The sequence below is a fragment of the Camelus ferus genome, chromosome X, assembly GCF_009834535.1.
Source record: "Camelus ferus isolate YT-003-E chromosome X, BCGSAC_Cfer_1.0, whole genome shotgun sequence".
Classification (NCBI taxonomy): Eukaryota; Metazoa; Chordata; class Mammalia; order Artiodactyla; family Camelidae; genus Camelus; species Camelus ferus.
Genome location: NC_045732.1, coordinates 88,464,688 through 88,488,221, shown reverse-complemented (window position 1 = coordinate 88,488,221; position 23,534 = coordinate 88,464,688). Strand labels below are relative to the sequence as shown.

Below are 23,534 nucleotides of genomic sequence, written 5' to 3'. Positions count from 1 at the left end.
GCATTGTGAGAAGGGCCAATAAAGTGATGCTTCCAATCTCTAAGGGAAGGCTGCCAGCATGAATATACACCATTGTGCTAGAGGAGAGAAAAAACGCTTTTGATGTGCTAGCAAAAGGAGGCTGGTAAACAAGGGAGCATAACTCAAACGTGTTCATCATTGTCAAAGCATCAGGGCTGCTGCGGACAGAAAGCACATTCCTTCGGAGCCGAGAAGAAGTCGCTGGCTCCAAGTAAACATATTACGAAGAGACAGATCATAAACAGCCCGAACGCTGAAGTTTAAGCCAGAAAAAACCCTGCACATTTTGTCACTACTTATTCCCCTAGTGGCAAGAAAGGCCGGATCACTAACATGTTTGTGAAAGACTGAAAGGGAACATAAACCCCCATTCTTTTGGCTGCTTGGTGTCTTTGTAAACTCAGAGCTGGCCGGCCGTACACAAGGGCCTGGGAATGGAGAGGGAAGCCGGGCCTTTGTCGGGGCGGGTGCCATGGCGTTGCGTGTGGCACGGCTGAAGAATGCGAATCAGGGTGTGTTCTGCCGGGAGCCTGCAGCCAGGGAGAGGGGCCGCAGCTCAGCCCTGATTAGAAGCCCCAAGAGAAATCCAGCGATGGCTGGTTTGGTGTTTTTCCTTCAGATGGATCTAGGCTGCAGGTCTCTCTTCAAGGGATAGCTGACTGGCTCCTACCTCCTGCCAGGAACTGGCTGGCGTCCTGGCCAGCAATCCCCATCCCCTAATACTGAATTCCTGCTGGCAGCGCCACGTGACATTAACAAGGTTGGCTGGGAGTCAAACAAACACAACTCCAGCATGCGATGGAGAATCAGTTGCACCTACGCATAATTTATTATTCTCCAGAAACTGAGTTTTGGGGTGGTGGTGGTAGAAGGGAGTGTTTGGTTTATCGTTTCAAACTCAAGCATTCATATATATATTATATATACAAAAAACCCAACCTTACAAAACCAGGTCCAGAGTGTTTTTGGCTATTTGGATCCACCTTGATAAAGGTTGGTAAAAATTTAATAGGTGCAGTTAAACACAGGGCATGGCATCAAGAAGGCAGATTTGGAAAACTGATCCTTAGTCTCCTAAAGGGTATGTTCTGACTTCAGGATTTTAGTGCTTAGGATACACCCGCCCCCCACCCGGAACCTCAACAACAAAGCAGCCTCTTCTCACTAGGGAAAGTGATTCCTTTTGCACTGTGCCGCCGATAATCAGAAACCCACATTTTCAGCCTCAAGACCCAACTGGAAGAACAAAAGGCAGTTTCCCGACTTAACCCCAAGATCTGATTTAAAGAAGTGGGGAAAAAAAGCCCTTGACCATTCATTAACTGCAGTCATTTAAGGGTCAGAGAAAAATTCCTTGCAAAGGAAAAAAAAAAAAAAAAAGAACTTACAGCAGAGGCATGTAAATTGGAACTGAATTCTACAACCACAGAGCAAATTAATTAAACCCTTGTGAAAATCCATGACACAGCACTGGAGATTAACAATGTCTATTACTCTTGGCCTTTTATATCAGCTTATTAGAAATAAAGAATAAAATACCCATTAAAAATCAGGTTTAGATATAATTATATTCCTCTTCCCTCCAAAAAGTATCACTTAAAATAACTGAGGAAAATTGATTCAGAAATCCTACCAATTTCCACTCGGTTTTAATTTTGTTTCTTGAGTGATAACAAATGTAATTTGTAAAACACAGCAAGAACAGCAGCAACAACAGAAGTCCTCCTGGTTTAAGAGCACCTGGTTGAAGACATTAATTAAGCAAGCCAGAGGACAGGTTTGATATGAACCGGCAAACTCTCAGAAAAAAATACATAGAAGATTTGTATTTTAAGATGAGGATATGAATTATAGTTTCTGCCAGAGACATTAGAATAGAAAAGTGCACTTTATTCCTGATGTGCCTGGAGAAAACTTAGCAAAACTAGATCACTGTCACCAGACATCTTGGGTACTGAATGGCAAAGGCTACTGGTCTGCACAGAGAACTCGTACAAGGAAAGTGAAAAGGCAAACCAACTTGTTGTTTAAATATGAATTTAGCAAAAATGGATTGCAAGCTTGACATTTGGGTGTGGGGGTGAGAGTGGGATTAAAAAAGAGAAAGAAAAAACATTAACTTGAGATCTGGAAATGCCATGGGATTTGTTTTCATGGGAAGTGAGCTTCAAGCAACAATTTCTCCCATGGCTCCTTTCTGGGCATGATGTGCTGTTTGTGTGCGTGTGTCTTTGCTGCTCTCATGCCTTCCCTTTCATGGGATTCTGCTTTTCTGTGTGTAAAAGATTTTTTCAGGTCTTCTAGCTTTGAGCTATTTAGCCTACAATTGTGCTGAAGTGCTTAATATTCACATCTTTTTTCTCCCCCTTGTGTCAGTGTTCGCAAGAATCTGTTGGAGCCAATTTAGTGATGCACTTTCAAACAGAGTTAATATGGTAATTAGCTCTCATGCAGACTAAAAAGCATTCCCCAACTCCACCCCCCCGCCCTCCCCCTTCCAAACCCTTAGCAAATTGCATACATGTTCCCATGATGTGGACAAATAAGGGAAAAATAGGTGCTTACAAAGACACTCAATTTCTGCAATTATGCAAATGTGACTTGGGTCGGGGTGGAGGAAAATCCGAGAGTCTGTTTTGGGGAGCTGTTACGTCTGTGCGCATGGCCCCGCTAGCACTCAGCACCAAGAGCTTCAACACCGGCCACTGATGCTTCAGGACTAACATATGCATTAAGCAGGCATTGAGGGAGTTGATGACTGGATATTTAAATTAGCCCTAATGTGTCCTTTCCCACAAATCATAATTAACCCTCTAGGGACCTGGCCACTTCACTTACACTGCTGTCTGGGTTCCAGTAATGGTTTTCACGGTCTTAGGTGTATGTGAGAACATTTACCTCTAAAATTATTAGGGCAGAAAAAGTCCTTCCATTCTCACCAGAGTAATCTGTTAGTGTTAAATCCTCTATAGAAACATCACCCCAAAATTTCCCCAGATTTCACCTGATCCAAATATCCAAGGGGGTATCTGGCTAGGGTGCAGAAGATTCGGTTACAGAGGAACAGATATGACACTTTAAAAGCTGCTCTCACAACTCAGTGGTGGCTGTATTTCAGCATTTATGTGGATACAAGTCTATGATGTGTAACTAAAACTTACCTTTAGGGGGAAAATGTCAAAAAGTCACTTTCTGGTTATTAGAACTTGGTATTCACTGGACCTAATGTCTTCAGAAATGCCACCATTAGTTCAAGGTAACATTTCCTTGGAGAGTGGCATGAACTATGAACTTTGGCAAACACTCCATAAGGAACAGAAGTTTCACAGCTGACAATTAAAATACTCCTTGTGGCTGGAAGCTGAGCTATTGCTAGTGACAGAAATACATTCATCGTCTGCTCACCTATGAAATTGTTCCACTCAAAATCAAGGTCCCCTTGGTTGGCCAAACAGCCTCTCATGATGTTCGAGCAGTAGTTGTAACACGGTTTCACGGTCACGAGACCCTGGCAGTGGGAGCAGTAGATCATCTTCAACAGGGCATGGGTACACTGGGCCGTGGGATTGACCTAATTTGGGAGAAGAAAAAAGACAACAGTGGGGCACAGATAGACACAGAGATCACAAGTCTATCAAGCTGAAGGCTTGGCCAGGAATTTAAGAATGAGTTGTGATGGATCACATTTAGCAGGCCTGGCTTGCTTCCTGGAGAGGTGAAGGAGAGCAAGATTAGATAAAGGGGTATGCTGGGAAGAGGGGCGGGGAGGCAGGGATGAACACTCCACTTCCTTAAATAAGCAAGTTGCATATCACATGTACACATACTACTCTCACTCACTTTAGGTTTTACTTTTCTTATTATTTAAAACATTTTGTTTGTTTTACCTTTTGTTTTGGGGGGGTAATTTGGTTTTCTTTATCTATTTATTTTATCGGAAGTCCTGGGGCTTGAACCCATACTCTATCACCGAGCCATACCCTCCCCCCAGAATTGTGATAGTGTTTTACTCTCACTCATTTCAAACAGCTCAATTATTTCAAAGTCCTTTTACCAACAAATTTCCAGGATCAGCCATAAGAGGCAGCAGAGGTGACCCTGACCTGCCGCCACGTGTGGCCAGCTATGGGTCTCCCATCACTGTGTTTGCCTCGCTGTACTGAACACAAGCGCATTTTCTTTTCCAGCACAATGACTGCAAGACTGCCTTTTCCAAAGTAAGCCCCCAGTGATGGTTTAGAAGGGCGCCTAGTGTGGATGCCCTTCTGTGGCAACAGCTGTACAGAAGGCAAAAATGAATGCATTGTACAGGGAAGAACAAGAATACATTTGAACTCGGGATTTTGTGAAGACCTTCCAAGGCTTGGGAGCAGTAAAGCAGAGGGCTCAGGGGACACTGGTTGGAAGAAGTGGGAAGTAAATTCTGAAAGAGGAGTTAGATTTAAATGATCAATGAAAGGAGAAGACCCCAAGTCAGGGAAAATAAAATGAACAAAAGCTTCAAGGGAATGTGGCGAGCATGCCGGGGCATCTTAGAATGGGGTGGAGGAATGATAGGAAATGAGGTTGGCTGTGCAGAGGAAGGACTGTGGATGTGGTCAAAATGTACAGGGGCCTGAACACCTGGCAGAAACCAAGACCCCAAATGGCAGGACAAAGGAGGCCACTAACAGCCCATGGGGAAGGCGAACAGCCAGAAGAAGGCCAGCCATCCTCTGCAGAGCCACAAGGCACAGGTTCATCTTTCTGCTTCTACCAGGTGAAACTGTCTTGGGTATAAAAGAGCTGATTCCATTCTGTCACTCATTTCCATCAATGCTTAGAAAGGATCATGGCCAGGATCACAGGCTGGCAGCTAACCAAGAGTTCCTGTCTTCTCACTCTCTCTGCCCCACCCTTCTCCTCTGGAGTCAGTGTCAGAGGATTAGTGCATTCCTCTCCAGCAGTATCCACCGGCTCTGCACATACAGACTTTTGAAAGCAGATAGCACTGCAGGGAACAGATGCAGGGATGCTGGGCAGCCCAGCAGTGCACTTCACCTGCTCTGGAGGGTAACTTTGGATACCACGTATCAACAGTAGCCTTAGGAACAGGAATGCGGGATTAGCACCGTCAGGAGAAAAACTTAACACTGTTAGGCTCCTATCTGATATACACACACACCCTCTTATCTCAAACAGAACTCTAGCCTAAAAGGGGGAGGAACAGCCACCAAGACGGTAATTGTGGCCACTGAAGCCAACATTCCCCATAAAGGAGGAGGGCTTTTGCACAGTTTTAACCCGTCCCAAATATCTTCCTAGGCATTAAATTAGTCCTTTTAACTATGTATTAATGTACAGTAAAATCTTGGTGAACCAACACCCTGGAGGAATAGCCATTCAGGACAGGTTTCCTGGACAGCTCAAAGAACACGCCTTTAAAGTCACAGAGAGTTAGGACTTTGATACTTTCCACCTCCTCATTTCACAGATGAGCAAACAAGCCTGCAGAGGGGAGGTGGCCAGAAAAGGGGCCCTAGAGATCACTCTCACATTTAAGACCTAAACCAAAGCCAAAGGGATTAATTGACTTGGAGGCAGTCACCTTGCTGCATCCGATTTGAAGGTCCACATTGGTGAGACTGCTAAAATGGTTAGATTTTTAGAGAGGTGAAGAGTTACTGAAAGCCAGGCTAGCACATGGCATTTTTTGATTACTATGCCTATTAGAAACATGCAGAAAGCTCAAATGTCAACAAATAGTTATGGAGCACCTACTACGTGCCAGGGATTACTCTGGCCATGTATTTGTAATTATGTAGCTAGGCAAGAAGGAATTGCTAGGTTAGAATATGAACCCGTTCTAGAAAAAAAAGAGGTTTCAAAATGGTATAGACCTTAAGGAAACAAGCCAACATTTTAAACCCCACAATTCTATTTGAGAAACATTTTCTCCCCAAATTAGTCCTTTCTCCTTCTTTCTCCTTTTTAACTCTAGGATGGGGTTCACTGTATTCTTGGTTTGACTATAAGTCAAATCATTTATGCAGTAGACCTGGTAATAGCACCTTCTCCTAAAATAGGTTGATGGAGATTCAAGTTTTACAAACAGAGACCAAATCAAATGACACAAGAGGGTTTTATTAAAGGAAGATTAGGAAGCTGGGTTTGGCAGAGATTTTCCCATTTCATTCTTTGGCTAAGTACTGGCTCATGTTCTGCACATGATTGGCTGTGTAACTACCAAAAATAATCATAAAGAACTCAGCTATAACACGCTATAGAAACACTAAATAATACCAGAACTGAGGAGGGAGACGGGGAAGTTATAAGAAAACTGGGATGAGAAAGGACACACGAAATACCAAAGTTAGAGAAAAATCTGTCTTTCGTCTCAACCACGAATCAGACCACCACGCAGTATTTTATATGAAGGGAATTCCGAACCTGGGAAATAAACCCCTTGTGTGGGATGAGGCCCTGGTATTAAGAGGAGGGTTTTAAAAACAGTCATGAGAACTAAAGATATAGGGGTTCCCTGTGTTGCTCATTCCCCAGAAAAAATGCCAATAATGAGACTGCTCCCCAAGCCTTGGGTGACCACTCTCAGGGGACAGCGGTCAGGATGGGGAACCCAGAGTGCCAAGGACCAGCTCTACCTGCTGACTCTGGACGCCCCAGTGGACAAACAAAATGGCTGCCTCTCTTTTGGCATCTTCCAGGGCTTCTCCACAAGAAGCAAGGTAGGTTGGTAAAAGAGCCAAAGGAATACCACTGCCACAGGGAAGAAAAAGAACAACAGTATACAGGACTTTGATTCAAATTCTCTTGTGGAGTTTCTGGTGAAATCTAGCATCTCCTCAATCCAGTGGTGGATCTTGCTGTCACATCGTGATATACCAGGCCCTGTGGGAGCTCCGTTCCATGCTCTCAGTGGTCTTTCTACCTTACCAGGGGCAAACCTTTCACCCATCAACGAATGTTACAGTGGCCTAAGTCATATGTTGTTCTGGAGACTTACTAATTTTGAATATAAATTCAAGTTTATTCATATTCTACTCTCTTGTAACACTCAAAATCAATTCCTTCTCTCGAGTCCCGAAATAACTTTATCTACTGAAGTGATTTACTCCAGAAGACCCAAGACTGAGTGGTAGATCATGCCACATGGGGATCAATGAAAGGGGTAACCATACTCTAAAGTCTTCCTTTAATCCGCAGTTACGTATTGATTCTCAGTGGCATGGCATGACACTTAAAAGGATCAATCTGATTATTCCTTTGGGTCACAGCTGTTGACCAATGTTTGATATGTTTTCCTTTTATTTAGAAGGGTCTCTGTTGAGCCCAGATGCCAGTAACTTCCAGAAACCTTGGGGCTGGGCTACGAGTCAGGGTGGGGGTTAGTTATGATGGCTTTTACAAAATTCAGAATTTCCAGACTTCTCTTAGAGATTAAATCATTATTTCTCAAAATGATATTTAGAAAGAACAGGGGAAGGACAGCTGTATACTCCTCCCTTCCTCCTTTGAACCACTAACATAAAGAATAGATTAATGGCCTCAGAGAGAAAATGCTTATTTAGTTTCTATGGTTTCATGATCATGAAGGTCTTGAATGTCAACTCAACATTCAAGAGAAAAGCATTCTGCCCACATCAGAATTAACTTTCTACTGAGAGCTTTTACTGGATTTTATTGATTTATATGATATAGAGTACTTACTATGTGCCAGGCTCTGTTCTAAGTACTTTACATGTATTAACTCATTAAGCTTCAAACTAATTATTGGAGAGGAATGTCCTTTCATTTCACAGATGAGGAAGCAGAGGCCCAAAGAAATTAACGGACTCACACCAGATCTTACAATAAATGGCCAAGACTTGAACTCAGGCAGTTTGGTCCTAGAGCAGATAGATTCAATTTCCTTAACATGTACCCGGTTTCCTTTGAGTAACAGTCTGCCAAGAACCTTGAGGGCAGCACATGGGGCTGGTCCCTCTTCATAGCTCCGAGACCTAGCGCTGGGTGTCCTCACACAGTGAACCCTCAGCTATGAGGCTGAGTATTTTCTAGTGAGAATTTGCAGTTTTCAAATTTGTGGACCACATGAACGAGTTTTTATGCTGGAGGGCAAGTCAGGATGCAACTATTCTACATGGAACAATATTTGCCTGGACAGCTTGGATGAGATGACATATTGTTTAGTAAACAACAACTTCAGTAACTTAGGCAGTCAATGCTATGTCCTTAGAATGGCTCAAGATGCTATAGGGGTGAGAAAAAAATACATAAATCACTATCACTCACCAGCCCTAGTCACAAAGAATTCAAAAGCTCAACTAAACACTAGACCTGGAGAGAAGAGTTTACTTGAATGAAGCAGAAAATGATACATATTTTACAGAAGTTTTCACATTTTGAAAAAAAAAATGCAGGCCCTAAGTGTAGGAGAGATTATCTATTTCTACTAGAAAGTGGGATATTATTTATATAAGAAAACGGTTTTGACATTATTTATGAAGGACTAGAGATGGCTTGATTTGTTTACTTTGGGGGGCCAGTATGATAGAAAGGGAAGATCATGTGGACTCAATATTTCTGCAAAGTCCTTTTTCTGCAAAGACTCTCTTAATATAGATCGAGACTTTCTACCAAATAACCTGCATTTTCCAAACACCACATTAAAAACTACCGCACACAGCCTGAAAAAAAGGGCAACGCTGGAGAACTCTTCACGCAGCCTGGGTTTCATTTCAGTAATTCAGAACGAGCCTTAAGCCACATCACACAGTGATGGCAGGCAACAGGCGGCACTGAAGTTAAAAACACATTTCCTTTTAGTTTATTCCAGTTCCTAACATACATTCGCTGCAACCCTTTTTTCCCCCTTGCGCTGCCAATAGGACCTAACAAACAGAAAACGTCTAGATTTTATCTGTTGCTTGGTAACATAAGCACCCAATAAAAATAACAGGAGATCGTTCCCAAAATTATGGTAAAAGAGAGAGATAGGGCACTCAAACATCCCGGGGGATGTGAAGCATTTATTCAACAACTTCTGAACTAGGGCTGACTTTATCATGCACGCGCACAAGGAAAGAAGGCGGAGATTCCCTAATTCCCCAATAATAGAATTTTAAAGATATAAGGGAATATATAAAACAAGCTAGGATTTATTCAGGAATATTTGGAGCTACGTTGTAGATAAAACTGAAGCTGCATAAATGCTTGAAAATGTCTTGTTTTGTTTTAAATTAGACTCAGGTATGACCTAGAAGTCAAAGTATCACTGTATTGACCCCCTTGTAGAGGGCTCTATTATTGTTTTGAGAGTATGTAGTCTCCAGTTATTATGTCTTTGACACTTCCCACATTCCTTCCATCCCCATCTCCACCCTCACAACACATATATATGCATACGTACATATACATACATACACCCCACACCTCCCACCTTCCTGTTTGCAATTCTAGTCCTTAAGGTTCTGAGTCAAAAAGAATATTAAGGGTAGAATAGATATCTACACTTAAAAGCTTTTTGTATTGACCATTTAATAGACATTTACAATGATTTAGGGAAATGGCGAAATAATCTGTGTAGTACTCTTGTGGGTGTCAGGGCATTACGAATTAGACAGAAATGAAGGGGGAGCAATGGAAATCATTCTCAAGGCAGGACAGTCATTTAGACATCACAGTGCTAAGGCACCGATTTCTAATTATAGTCCCTGCAGTCTGGGGTGGGGTGTAGACATAGCCCCATTATGTCAGTGTTAATTGAAACCAAGAGAATGCAACTCTCTCTGGCAGAGGAGCTATTAATTTTCACGGTGCATGTAACCACTTGTGCATTTCTGAAAGACCACAACAGACTTCACCCTTCCAGGCAAAACTGCTGCCACACGCAGGTAAATAAGAAATGTATCATGAACCATGACAAGTAAAGATGGAATAAGTAATAGAAAGATGTGCAGCACCAGGGTATTCTGAAACCATCTGTTCCTAATTAAACGGACTTTTCTAAAGTTTGAACTGCAAGGCTCAGTGGGGTAAGCTGAAATCACTGGATGTCTGTGCCCAGAAAAACTGAAGCAAGGCAAGTATACTTCAACTAAGAAGTGACTTTCTCTTGAAGTTAAGCTTGCTGGTGCTAATGGCCTTTAAAAAGCTTAGTGATAATCAAACCATTACTCAACATATAACCGCAACCCTTTTGCTGCAAAAGTAAACTGGGAAAGCAGGGCATCCACTCACCAAGAGAAAGTGGGAACGTCTCTGAGTTAAGTAGGCAATAACTCACCCCAAGACCACAATGGTTTTCATATTTGACTTTAAAGACCTCTTTGTAGATGAAGAGGGTGAGGTGGTTCTCTTTAATTAGGAACTACAGTCTCCATCCTGAAAGGTCTTTTTCAGGCCCAGGGTAATTACTTAACCCTACTGGACACTGAAATAAGGAACATTTATTTCTTGTCCTGCTCTAGTTCCACCTGCAAACGACACGTGGACAACAGTTGGCAGGGGTGGGAATCCATATGAAAAAAAACACTGCTTGGGTCCCCAAACTGCTAGTTTATTTTATTAATCAAATGTAAATCTCTCAACAAGTTCAATTTGAAATATGTGATCCATAGTCAGGTCATTCATTGTCTTCCTCACACCACTGTCCCTTTTGTGCCCTAAATCAAAACCTCTGTTTAACTGGTAGTCATACTCCAACAACTACTGCAATGAGTATTTTTTCAAATGTGCAAGTATTCTTTTGCATGCTGCTAAAAAGAGACATTACGTAGATGACCGATTGTTACATAATTGGTGTTCTGGCACCTTTAGAAACTGATTTGATGTTTGAGTGTCTTATTATTATGTCATTTAGATATAACTCAACTTAGTCGAAGGGTTTGATTGCAAGTCAGTCCTGAAGTTGAGAAGAATCTCAGTAGTGAAGCAAAACATTATTTTTCGTAGTTTCCAATTACAAACACGACATTTAAAATACTCATACACTAACACTCTCCACTAAGCAACCACCAAGTAAAGGGAGCCCTATAGCTTGTATTCATTGTATTCTCATTTAATGATGCAAATATCTCTTAGGCGGATATGAGCATACAGGGAATATAGAATAGGGATCAACTGTCAAAAAATGTAGGGTCATATTTAGAGAGCAGCTTTCTCAAACAACTTGACAAAACTAAGGTACACAGAAATTTCTTGCTTGCTTTATAAAAATTCATACCAAAAGCAACATTGGAAATTGTGATGATTTCATTTTGGGTCACATACCCTTTACTGCATAGTAAGGAAGTACTGTCAATCTTCTTCATTTCTCGCAGTTGAATTCTGAGAACCATGTCAGGCAGAATGCAACATACAACTGCTTATTTCTCCCTATCTTGGGAGGGGGGTATTCTTGACATGGACTATGGCAAGCCTTCTATCCCTCTTAGACCCTGCAATGAATCTTCCAACCTGGAAGGAAGTCTCTAAAGGGCTTCCTTGTTTCAACCACCGCCTTCCCCCTCCCGTTAGGGGTTCTGGAATCTCAGTTCTCTAAAGGGGCCCCAACCTTGCCAAGTGAGGCTAACAGAAGGCAGGCTTGAGTCAGCCTGGTCTTTCTCAAAGGGAGGAGGGGATGCTTAAGTAAAGAAACTACCTTCAAACACTTGCAAAGAAAGGGATTTCGAGTCCTTGCCTTTCTTTTTGGCACCAGTGTGCATACATGTACACAAACACACAGATGTTCAAACCACACAGCAGAGCCTTTCTGCCTATTCAGCTAAGGATAAATGCGAGGAATTGTTGAAAGAGGGCAGATGTGTTAGGGGAACTATGTATGATGTAGTTAACTTTGATCTGGATTAACTGTGCACTGTTTAGGGACTCTGACATGAGCATCTCCAAGGTTAATCATGGTTGATGAGGCTGGCATCAGATTCAGGCATCAGATCCCTTAATTATTACTCCTTTAATTATAACCACCATCTCCCCACTTGCTCCCACCTGCCCCTCATACGCCAATAATTTTTTTTTTTTTTGCAGATTACAATGGAAATATCAGGAGGAAAAGGAGTGAACAAAACATGCTGTAAAGAATTGTTTCCTGATAGTTTATGGCCAGGAGCTGAATGAGAACAAACAAAACTGTAACAGTGAGTGCCACCAATCAGCTAATACTTCTATCAGCCAATTCTAACAGGAAACATCGAGAAGCACCTAATTTTCATAACACACACTTCTTTGGAATCTTTATCTTCATGCTGGTAAATATATGTTTCCTCTCTAACTAGGGTGACCATGAATCCTGGTCTGCCCAAGATAGTCCTGGTTGCTTATTAAAAAATAGTGGCACATATTGTGGGGATGATTGTTATTAAGCACTTCCTGGTTTGAGCAATAAATTACATGGTGACCCTAACTCTACATGAACTCTCTAACAGGCAATAAGATGGATACTTCAGTGTTGGCATCGCTGTCCAGATTTCCTCCAGGCCTGAAAACAACCTAAGCAGAAGGTGCTGTACTTATGTGTCTGGACTTTTTAGCAATGGACTCAAATTTGGCTTTTCCTTTGAGGACCTGATGGAACAGCACTAAGATCAGTCAGGCAAAGTTAACTTTGCTCCAGAATATTCTATTTCTTCACTGGTACTGAGTCACAGAAGGGTAGGCCTTTTCAAGAAGTTTACAAATTTCGTCTTTGGTGGGGTGGGGAGTGAAGGAGCCACAGAAACTTTTCCCCCTTGAAATCTTGCTCAAAACCCTACTAAAATACTGACTACTACATAAAAAATAAAGAAGTTTCTTCTATATAGCACAGGGAACTAACTATATTCAATATCTTGTAGTAACCTATAATGAAAAAGAATATGAAAATGAGTATATATTTGTATATATATGACTGAAACATTATGCTGCACACCAGAAATTGACACAACATTGTAAACTGACTATACTTCAATTAAAAAAATGGAAAAAAAGTAATAAAAAAATTCGGTAAACAAGGACCTACTGGGACCTCCTATAGCAGAGGGAACTATATTCAATTACTTATAATAAGCTATAATGGAAAAGAATCTGAAAATATATCTATATGTGTACAACTGAATTGCTTTGCTGTACACCTGAAACCAACACTGTAAATCAACTACACTTCAATAAAAAACAAAGTTAAAAAAAGCCCCTACTACATAAAAGTGAGAAAAGCCAAGCTTCTCCGGTGCAGCCAGGAGGTCAAGGCACAGATGAATGTCTCATCCACTAGAAGAACCTGTATCTCCCTTGCCCATCCTCAAGGAGGGCCCTGAAACACCTCCTTAGCTGGCTCAGAGAACTGAAGTCGGAAAACTACTGGTTTAGTCCAATTCCTTTCATTTACAAATGGGGAGAATGTGGTTCATTTCATCTGCTCTTTCCCACGTATTACAATTTGATTCTCTCTCCTGGTAATTCTGCAAGCAAAGCCCTTAGTCGAGAGCAGGTGGTCCACATTAATTGTCATAGAAAGCTCTGTCTTCTAAAGGGCCCTGAGCACACCTTATAACAAGGAAACAAATAGTTTTCTAGACTGTAACTAGCAGACTCAAACAGAGTCACTCAAAACAACCAAATGTGGAGCCTATCTGTATCTGTTTCTTTCTCCGGAGGAAAAGTAGAATAGGAGATGAAAAAAATATGGAGGTTTTTTTAAATTGAAGTATAGTCAGTTACAATGTGTCAATCTCTGGTGTACAGCATAATGTCCCAGTTGTGCATATACATATAATCATTGTCACATTAAAACATGGAGTTTTAAATCTATTTTTAAAATTCAGGTTCCAAAGTGAACATATATCCTGCTTCTAATAACTACCAAGGAAATCACTGAAAAGAATGATGGTGACATATGAAGATGTCCGTCACAGTTCTGTTTATAACCATATAATGTACACGCATCAAGACAAAGTGTAGGAGAGAAGAGAGGGGAAAGATAGAACAGAAAAGAAAGAGGACTGTTACTGAGGCAATGGAATTCTAATGATTTATCTCTCTCTGCCTCCCCGACTTTCTTTTAATATGAAACCAAACCAAACCAAAACACAGAATGCAAAGAGCGCTTACCACCGAGACTTTGCTCACTACATCTCTTGCCACTGCTAAGCCCTGAGCAAAAGTACGGGCTGCCACAAAAGCACGAGTAACCTGGAGCTTCAGCTTCCGAGGGACGTCTCCAAAGGGCTTCAGCTGCTCCGTGTACTTGCTCACGCATTCCAGATACTCATCTGTAAAGTGGTACTGGGAGTTCACCAGGCGGAACATCCGCTCCAGAAGGCGAGCCCAGAAGTCATTGAGCATTTCCTCCAGGTTCACATTTCCCACCACGTAGTAGCGCTTCAACTCTTCGAAGAGATCTTTAAATAGCTCAGAATTCTGCATGTATAAGCGGCCGTAAGTCTTCACAAACATGTCATTCAGGGATTTCTCCGCATTTTCAAGTAGTTCTTTGAAGAATTCTAAAAACAACCCCCCCAAAAAAGACAGAAAAAAGAAAGCGTTCTCAGTCATTAAATAATGGAGTGATTTTCACATACATTTGAAAACTGGGGAAAAAATCATGAAATTAAATTGGAAAACATGCTTGTTTCTGGGTAATTTGGCAGCTCTGATGGTTTGACAATGAAAGGAAACCTATGTCACAGAGTCACTTACATATGTGTCTATGTCTAAGAGAGGGGGGAAAAATGAAATTTTTAACCAGTGACTTCTCAGGAACCAATATAAAACTGTCTCCCCGTCCCTTCCCTGTTCCCTCTGTCCCTCTCTCCTTCAGTCACAAGGTAAAGAACTGGATAAAAACGAATGCCGAAAACACGAGGTTTCCCAGAACTTTTCACTACAAGAATCTGAACCGAAGTTATTAATGCCTTCTAATTGTAACCTGATCCCAGCACAGGTGTTCTCGGTGTTCTCCAAAGGTGCTGTTTTACTTAGACATGATTGTTTTTTCTTTTCTCCTCCTTACATCTACATGACATATCAGAAAACTGCTTGGGAAATGCTTGAGGCCAAGAAACGTGACGAAACACTCCCCACAATCAAGAAAATAAGTTCTCAGATGTTCCCTGTGACATTTGTACAAATTGGGGTGTCCAGAGTGACCTCGAGTTCCTAGAGGATTCATACGGTCACATCATGAGATTCTTTCCAGTCTCCCTTGAGAGAGAGAAATGAAATGAATAACAGATTCAACTATAGATTTGATGTATTTATCAGACAGCAAGGAAAAATAACTGGAAAAAAAAAAAAAAACAACACCTGTTTTTTCTTTCAGGTTTACTCTCCGGTCACCACATACTCACACAGACTAAATGTTTAAGACTTTAATCTCTTAAATACAAATGAGTTCGTCCTGAAGCTTTCCTCAGAAAGTTCAATGAAGAGAGGGGGGCTAACGGTATATCTGTAACATTAACCACTGTTCAAAAATCTATGTCTGATATAAAAATAAACACCTCAGGATACCGAGTTTGTAAGCAGGAAATGTAATAAATACCAAAGCAAAATATAAGGACCACAGCAGGAAAGCAACCACCTCGAAGTGAACAGGGAGCACAACAGAAACACGACCCCCCCCCCCCCCGAAAGCCAGGACATCGGCCAGCCTGCTGAAATGCCGCAGCTCCACAGAACCATTCTCCTCTCACGCGGGGTGGGCAGATCAGAGGCTGGTAAGTCATTCCAAATAGTTTCTCAAAACCTGGACTGAATCCCCGAAGCTTGGGGCCGAAGTCCACGCGTAGTCCTCTGGGGTCCAGCTTTTGAAACGATGTGTTTTGTGTGCGTGTCTGTGTGTGTCTGAGGGAAGGCGCCCTCTCCTTTTCCTTTTGTTTACTTTTTCTTTTTCCTACCGTTTGCCTTTTATTTCCTGGCCTTTCTTCAGAGAAAGGGAAATTCCCATTACAACTGCACAGCCTGGCATTTGTACCCAAGTTCTCTCCCTGGAAGAAGACCAGAAAGTACACAAGGAGGCGAGGGGAACCACATGAAAAGAGTTGCGCAAATCAGGTACCTGGGAAGGCCTCGTAGTCTCTCCCAAATCCCAAGTGGTCCTAAGTGTGGTCCCACGTGACAGGCATGTACCAACATCAATCACCAGAACCCAAGCTCTTGGATCCCACCCTAAAATCTACTGGATCAGAAACCCTGGGGGTGGGGTCTAGCCATCTGGGACTCTGCTCTACCTGAAAGATTGAGAACCAAGACTCTAGCCAATGAAGCATCTCCCAGTTTACCTCTCACTAGCAACCAGCTAGTGAGATGGGCTGAATGTGAAGCATTCAGGGTAAGCGTTAATGTTTTAATTAAGGGAAAACAGATTTCCAACAAATCGGGTTTTTAAAAACCTGTGTTGCATTCTTTGGTGTCATTTCTTGAAGATATTTTGGGCATGAATTTCCTTGTGTAGAAGAGTGTCTGAACTAAGAGTCAAGATGCAGGTAGCACTTTTCTGGAATTCAAAGTTGGGGAGTCTCAGGGTGAGAAAAGACCTTAAATGTCACCTGGTCCACTTGCCACACCGCACTTGAATCACTGGCATCCTTGCCAGGCGGTGCTGGCTCCTCGAGGACATGAAAGAAGGAACACCAGGTTGTGTTATGACATGCCCAGTGTGTGGCCCAAATCGCTCACCCGTATTGGAAAAAGAAAGCCTGGTCACAGAGATGAACACGGAAGCCTTGCATCAATCCAGTGCTACTAATACTTTACCATCCAAAAGAGCAGATTCCGAAGGCAAACTTAGGTCCTTCCTATCTTGGATTTTTATTATATCACTCATAAAATTGGCACACATCATTGAGTATAGAAACGGGATGTTGAGAATTATTTGACTTGTGCTTTCATGACTCATTAAATAAGTAATTCTGAATACTCACTTGCATTTCTAATGAATGGCACCTACAGTTGTGCCGTTTTTAAGGATGGAGCCAGAGTGGCATGTCAAGCTTAGTTTTAATTGAAAATGTCTATGAAATGTCAGAGTTCATCCTTTAGGCTCGAAAGTCCTCCAGGTCAAAGAAACATAAAAAATTTTAAAAAAGAAAAGAAAAGAAAACATTCTTAGAGTTCTTCATTCAGGTCAAAAGCCTATGGGTTGGGTTTGGGTCTAGGTATATAAAATACAGCTACTTTGGAGTATAGGAGGAATGACCCAATGATCCAATGAAGAACAGGATGGATTTCAACTCCACATGCCCTCTATCCAATATTTCCATGGACCTTAGTTTATTTCCTGGGAATCAAGTTCTGTATAGGGAGGTTTTGTGTGTCTGTGTGTGTGTGTGATGTTAGCTTATATTTAAAGAGCTTAGCTTGGAGCTATATACGTACTAAATTCTAATTCATTTAATCATTCAGAAAATTAATTTCCTTTCCTTTATGTTTTAAAAGATTCTTTAACATGGCCATGTAAGTGGCAAATATAAAGATTCTTTGAGAGGATTATATATAGAAATTCTATAAAACTGATATAAGGAGTTTAAAATCTGATAATTCAATCTCTCCAAATGGCAATGCGATTTGACGAGTATGTACTGAGTGGGTGTTATGGGCTCAAATCAAAGCACACAGTTTTACCATATGTCTTACCTTTCTCCTATCCAATCCGAATGAAATGAAACTTTCTAGAAAGACCAATTTTCTCCATCTAATTCACCTTTACTATACCGCCACTTTCCACACACTTTGACAGTTTTATGAGTGAACCAGAGATTTTTAAAGCATCTATAAAACCCTTAATCCTTCATTTCCGAAAGCAAGTTTTTAAATATTCATCTATTTCACCTACAGAAGTCAACAGAACAAAAGTCAAGGGATCTAAAAAACTCCAACTCATTTCTCCTTAGACTTGTCCTTGCTGGCCCTGTTAAATGGGACTATTCTACCTCTGCTTCTTGCCTCAGAGGCCTTTTAAGGATGGCAGACATAATTTAAATTCTAAAATCCATATCACTGAGATACAGTATCAACCGAAGCATAGTAATTGGCTGTAAGGGAAAAAAAAAAAAAGGTTGGGGGGGGGGAGGACCTTTTGCATCTGTTCCTCTTATCAAAGGCACAGCTCTGATATGTTTTTGTGTAATTCCTTCACATCCCCATGCCCCTTTTTCCTCCCATGACATTCCCCTCTACAATGGAGAACAGAACACAAATGAGACATTCAAGACCTGGTCTCCAGCCACCAATCGCAACTTCATTAATCAATGCTCATCTCCACTTTTTGCCCCATTATTCAGAACTCAGATTCAGACCATAACTGCTGAAGAAAAACTGTGTAGGCCTGACACATCTAGCAATCATCCCTAAATAAACATTACGCCTGAAGCCAATGATAAGACACTTGATGGCTAAGAGAGAAGCGGCCAGCTGCGGTGTAAACCAGAGCTCCCCAACGATCAGAAGCTGAGTTAATTGGAAATTAGATCTCCCTTGCAGCAACTGCCTGTATTCATGAAAACTGCTGCTCAGGGAGTCTGTTTTAAGTTGACGCTATTGGTGTCTTGAAAGAAGAGTCAGAGAGGAGACAGTTGATGAGCATTTGAAATATGGTGTCTGTGATCAGGATTTACTTCTTCAATTTTCAGTTTGGGGGCTTAAGGATTTATGTTTAATAGGATCGAGCAACCCGGTGCTACTGCTAGGGCTCATGAACAATCACTGAACATAGGAATGGAAATAGACACCGTAACACACCAGGATCTAAGTGACACAGCATGACACAGTGGGAAAAGCATGGGATGTCTCATTTATGAGCTGGGTGACCTTGACTGGCCAGAAGATGTGAGACTCTGTTGCTCCATCCATTAAATGGGGCTACTACTGCTCACCTCATATGAATAATGCCTGGCACTCAACAAATGCCCAATAAATGGACACTATTCATAATATGTGAGATGTTATTGCCACCTTCAGAGCTTCTTTAGGTCTACAGTCATTAAAAAAAAAAAATCTTCCAAGGCTGGTTTTTATCTTTCCTGGCAGAGTCATATATTATCCATCTGGGGGAACATAAATTAGGCCCAAGCTGCTGGAGATTGGGTAAGAAGACCCGAGACCCGAGGCCTTATAAACCTGGGAGCAGTTTATCCAAAGGAAATAGTCCATGGAGCTAACTTCCAAGGCCGTGAAATGTCCCAGACATCTACGAGGGTGGAGCGACCCCTGAGTGAAAACCATGAAATAGAGAAACCTCAAGCCAGGGAAGAGATTTTACATGATATTAAAGGAGAGTATCATACACAGCACATGTATTTAAAAAGATCAAGGCAAAGAATTAGGGAAAGGAAAATTAAGAATTAAGCCGCAGGGCACTGCCCTGCCCTCGCCCTGTGTTTCATGGACATACTACCTTCTTCGCCAGAAGTCAGCTCAGTGCAAGGTTTGAGCTAAGAGACAGGGAGACAGCGAGTATTTTCCAGCGCTAAAATGTGATCATTCTTAATGTCAGTAGTACCAATTTAACATGGGAAAAAACTAGAGTGAAAAGGCAAAACTTTTCCATATAAAAGTTTTCTATGTAAATATCCTGTCTTTTAAAAAAAGAACACCATGTACTTCTGGACCTTCTTTTCCCAGCCACTTGTCTTGCATCAAATAAACATTCAAAATTCTTGAAACAGGTCAAAAAGGCCCTCAGTTCTGCTATTAAATGCCATTAGTTACTGCTTTATAAACAATCGACCGGCTATTGATTAATGAGCTAGAATGCATTCTAGAATTGACCTGTGACCTGAAGAGATTGGGAGCCCTTTCTATTCAGTCCATTTGCTTGGTGCTATAAATTACCACCTTGTATTTATATTATTAGGAAGCTGCCTTTTACATATAAAGATTCATTTCCTCTTTACTGTAAAGGCTGTATTTCACAGCCCTGGGGTGGCGTGCAAATGTTCAATTACCACATCAACAAAATTCCTAACAAAGAAGCCTCCTTGCAAATGCTACAAATCATACTTCTCACACTGTTAAAACTCTGTTAAGAGTTATACCCATCCATTCTCTCACCCCAGATCAAGAATTTGATGAAGAACAGCTCACAGAAACATCTACAGATGTAAGGAGAAAAGGAAATTTAAGCAAGCCTCTAACTGACCGAAACCAAACCGCAACTTTGGTTTATGACTACCTCCTCCTCGGGTCTCAGATTTTGGGTAAAGTCTGTGTAAGTTTTGAACAGGCACTTTCCTCTAGCTTGGCAAAATCTCACTCCTCGGGAGTGCCTGCTGGGGCACCATGTTTTAAAAGGGCATGTACTTGACTGATGTTCGTCAAATGTAGCACAACAATAGACCTCTCCTAGGACGACAGGCGTGGCACTTACTAGGGGCTGTTAACATATGAAAAAGGGCTCGGGACCCGGCCAAAGTAGGAGCAGCCCTTTCTTCCCAAGGTTACTTTTATTAGTTAATTCATTTTCAATGCAAAAGCTCCTCATGTTTCTCCCTGCGAACATGGCCAGGGACACTGGCTCAGGACTGGAAGGTCCCTTCCACTGGACCTCATTCCATTTCTACTAACTCCCAACACCAGCTAGCTAAGTCACTTGAAGCACATCTGCACCCCTTCTCATTGGAAAGTGCCCAGACGGATGGGGGCTTGGGTGAGTAAGCAATGGGGGGTGGGGAGGGCCATCCCAAGTGTTCCACAAACTAACCCCTCAGTGGATCTATGATATAGCCTCATATACCAACCTTACAGTGCAGCCTCTCTGCTCATGATCTAATAGCAAGAGAAAAATCAGGACACAAAACAGCATCATCAGTTATGATTCCAATTTGTACGTATGGAGTATGTGTTATCTACCTGAACCAAAAAAAGGTGAGGTAAATACAATGGTGATGGTTGGGTGTTGGAGACCCGGCATGATTATTTTTTCAATATGCTTCTCAATTTTTGTTCATGCCAATTTTTCAGTGATATTTTATAATCAGAAAAATAATATACCTCATGTTTTCAAAATTGACTTATTTCCCTTTTATTCTATTCATTCAACTGAAATGCTGGAGGCTTTGATGCACTTTTCTACCTCTTCCAAATTGTCTGCAGTGAGCACTGTGATACTTACAAAAAATCAAAAAAACAAAAACACCAAACGTAAACCACCACCAAAGCAGTTCTTACATTTTTCATAAAGATACATTTTTTTCCTATTAAGTCTTCCTTTCAAATTGTAGTAACTTGAAAAATATGGAAAGGTATGAATCCAAACTACCCAGAATCCCATGATTAAGAGAGAACAACGAAGCTTTACTGAATTTCTTTCCAGTCTTTTTCTATTAAGATAGATATTGTCACATGGTTGAGATCATACTGTATTTATACTCTGTTTTCATGTACCACTGTACGGTTAGCTTTTCCTATATGACTAAGGTGTTTGGAAACATTTTTAACAATCGCCTACTATATCACCATATGGACCGATCATAAGGTAATCAATCATGAGGCATTTAGGCTGATTTCCTATTGTAGATTCTTATACATAATGCTGAGATGAACATCCCAGTACATAAATCTGTATGCAGATCTCTTTCCTTGAGAAAGAAAGGTACCTAGGACTAGAACTATTGAATCAAAGGGTATGAACCTATTCCAAACTTCAGATACATTGCCAAACGGACCTCCAGAAAAGGTGTGCTGAGGCAGCACCCTCCCCCTGCTGAAGTCATAGTTATTACAAGAGTTTTGACTGCTCTGCCAACCCTTTCAAGAGAGGGGGTGATGGAGATGGGCCAGGATGATGACCAAGGAAGGCCTGAACGGCTTGGGAATTCTCTCAGTCTATCAGTTGGAGTCCCGGCTAGATCAAGTAAGCCCTTTTGTTTGCCTGGACAGGCAGGAGCACGGAAAAGGGTGAGCAGAAGTGATGAACAAGGCTCTAAACCGCCAGGCTCAAAGCGCAACACGCCAACACAGTAGATAAAGGCAGTTCAGCTGAAGCTCTTCCATGTGTTTACTCGCCTCCAAGCAGATCGCCTGCTTCCTGCTGACACCTGGCCTTCTTCTGAAGTCCAAGTGAAGAGCAGGGGCCAACAGTGAACGTGCTCCGGGCTCCCTGGGGCCCTCACAAGCATCTTCAGTCCGATGAGCTAGCCCGCGCCAGAGCCACAACCGGTCACACTTGAGGTAACAACTTAAACGGCAGAAAACCATCAATACAGCCATGCATGTGTGTAGTCTGAGCTCTCGATTTGATTCCAGTAAGCTGGCGGGGGCTCACTCTCATCGTTTCATAGAGAGATTATCAAAGAATTACCCAAAATATCCAGCATTTTCATCTCCTTTTCATGGAAAAAAAAAGCAGGAAATGAAACTGTAAAACACAGACTAGCCACACTTTCCAACCAAATCGAAGACCCGTGGTATGATCTGGAAGGAACACTGCATTTGCGGGAAGGCCAGAGGCCTCGTGGCTTTCTCTGTACTGTCGTGGCTACTCATTCTGCCTACTTGCTGAGCTATAGAAGGTTTTTTTTTTTTAAAAGCAACAAATTTTACAAAGATGTCTTAATGAATGAAATCTGAGGTAAGGGTCAAAATCAATCCTCTGTTATATGTATTTTATACATTTCTATGACACATTTATTTTGAGGATGTTTAAGACTTTTTTTTTTAATGTTAAAAAACCTCCCAGGAGTTCATTAGTAAGTCAGTCTAGCCATGCAAAGGACAATAATAAAAGCATGTAGTTGAAAAATACTTACGGGCAGGGGTCAGGAAAATTCCAGAAATTTCAGCTTAGCTAATGGCCATGAAGCTTAGTTGGCTCTATTTGTCTTTCATAGGCACGTGAATTCTAATGCTTTCAATTCACTGAGCATCCACACTGGTTTCCCTACTGGCCTAATAAAGTAATGGTCAGGATGAACCGTGGAAAAGTTTTAGTCAGTGATTAAAACACAGATTTGGCTACATCTGAAGAGTGGCCACCCTTCCCTTAAGCTCTCAAACCCCCTTGTTTTCTATCATTTCACAAAGGCAGGGCATGAAGCACTCTTCAGAAAGATGGGACAGACAATTATTTCTTTTATGTGCGTTTTAAGCTAATTCAGAACATTTCTACTATTATTCGAGTTAACAAGCTTCGGGCTCATGGGAGGGTTTTCAAAGACCTGGGGAAAGTAGCGGAGAGTTAAGAAATGATAGAAGGGAAATAGAGGGTACCATGCAGACGGCTAATTAACATCTTGTAAGACCTTTCACTGAAGCAGCTGGTCTAGTCACATGTTTAGAAGATTCACAGAATTTGTAGAATTGAAAGGGTCTTTACAGAGCATCAAGCTCAACCCCTTCATTTTATGGATGGGAAAACTGAGACCAGTTAATTGCCCCAGGTCACACTGGGTTCACAGCAGAACCAGGCTGACAATTCCGTGGACTCTGCCTCCTGCCCAAAGTTGCTACATTTGCTCCCTAAACCGCAAATTAAAAGTTTTCCCAACGGACAGGCATCAGACAACATCTTTATCCTTAAATTTTCTTTTAAAATGCAAAAT

General features: G+C 41.6%; 1 protein-coding gene across 1 annotated transcript in view; it reads right to left on the bottom strand.

The window, feature by feature from the left end:
• Positions 1-23,534, bottom strand: part of GPC4 (glypican 4) — a 100,802-nt gene that overhangs the window by 5,672 nt on the left and 71,596 nt on the right. The window contains exons 3-4 of the mRNA XM_032474484.1: positions 14,107-14,498; positions 3,427-3,592 (exon numbers count right to left, since the gene is read on the bottom strand). Of these exons, the coding sequence (XP_032330375.1) occupies positions 3,427-3,592; positions 14,107-14,498 (558 nt within the window). The remainder of the gene's footprint in view (positions 1-3,426; positions 3,593-14,106; positions 14,499-23,534) is intronic.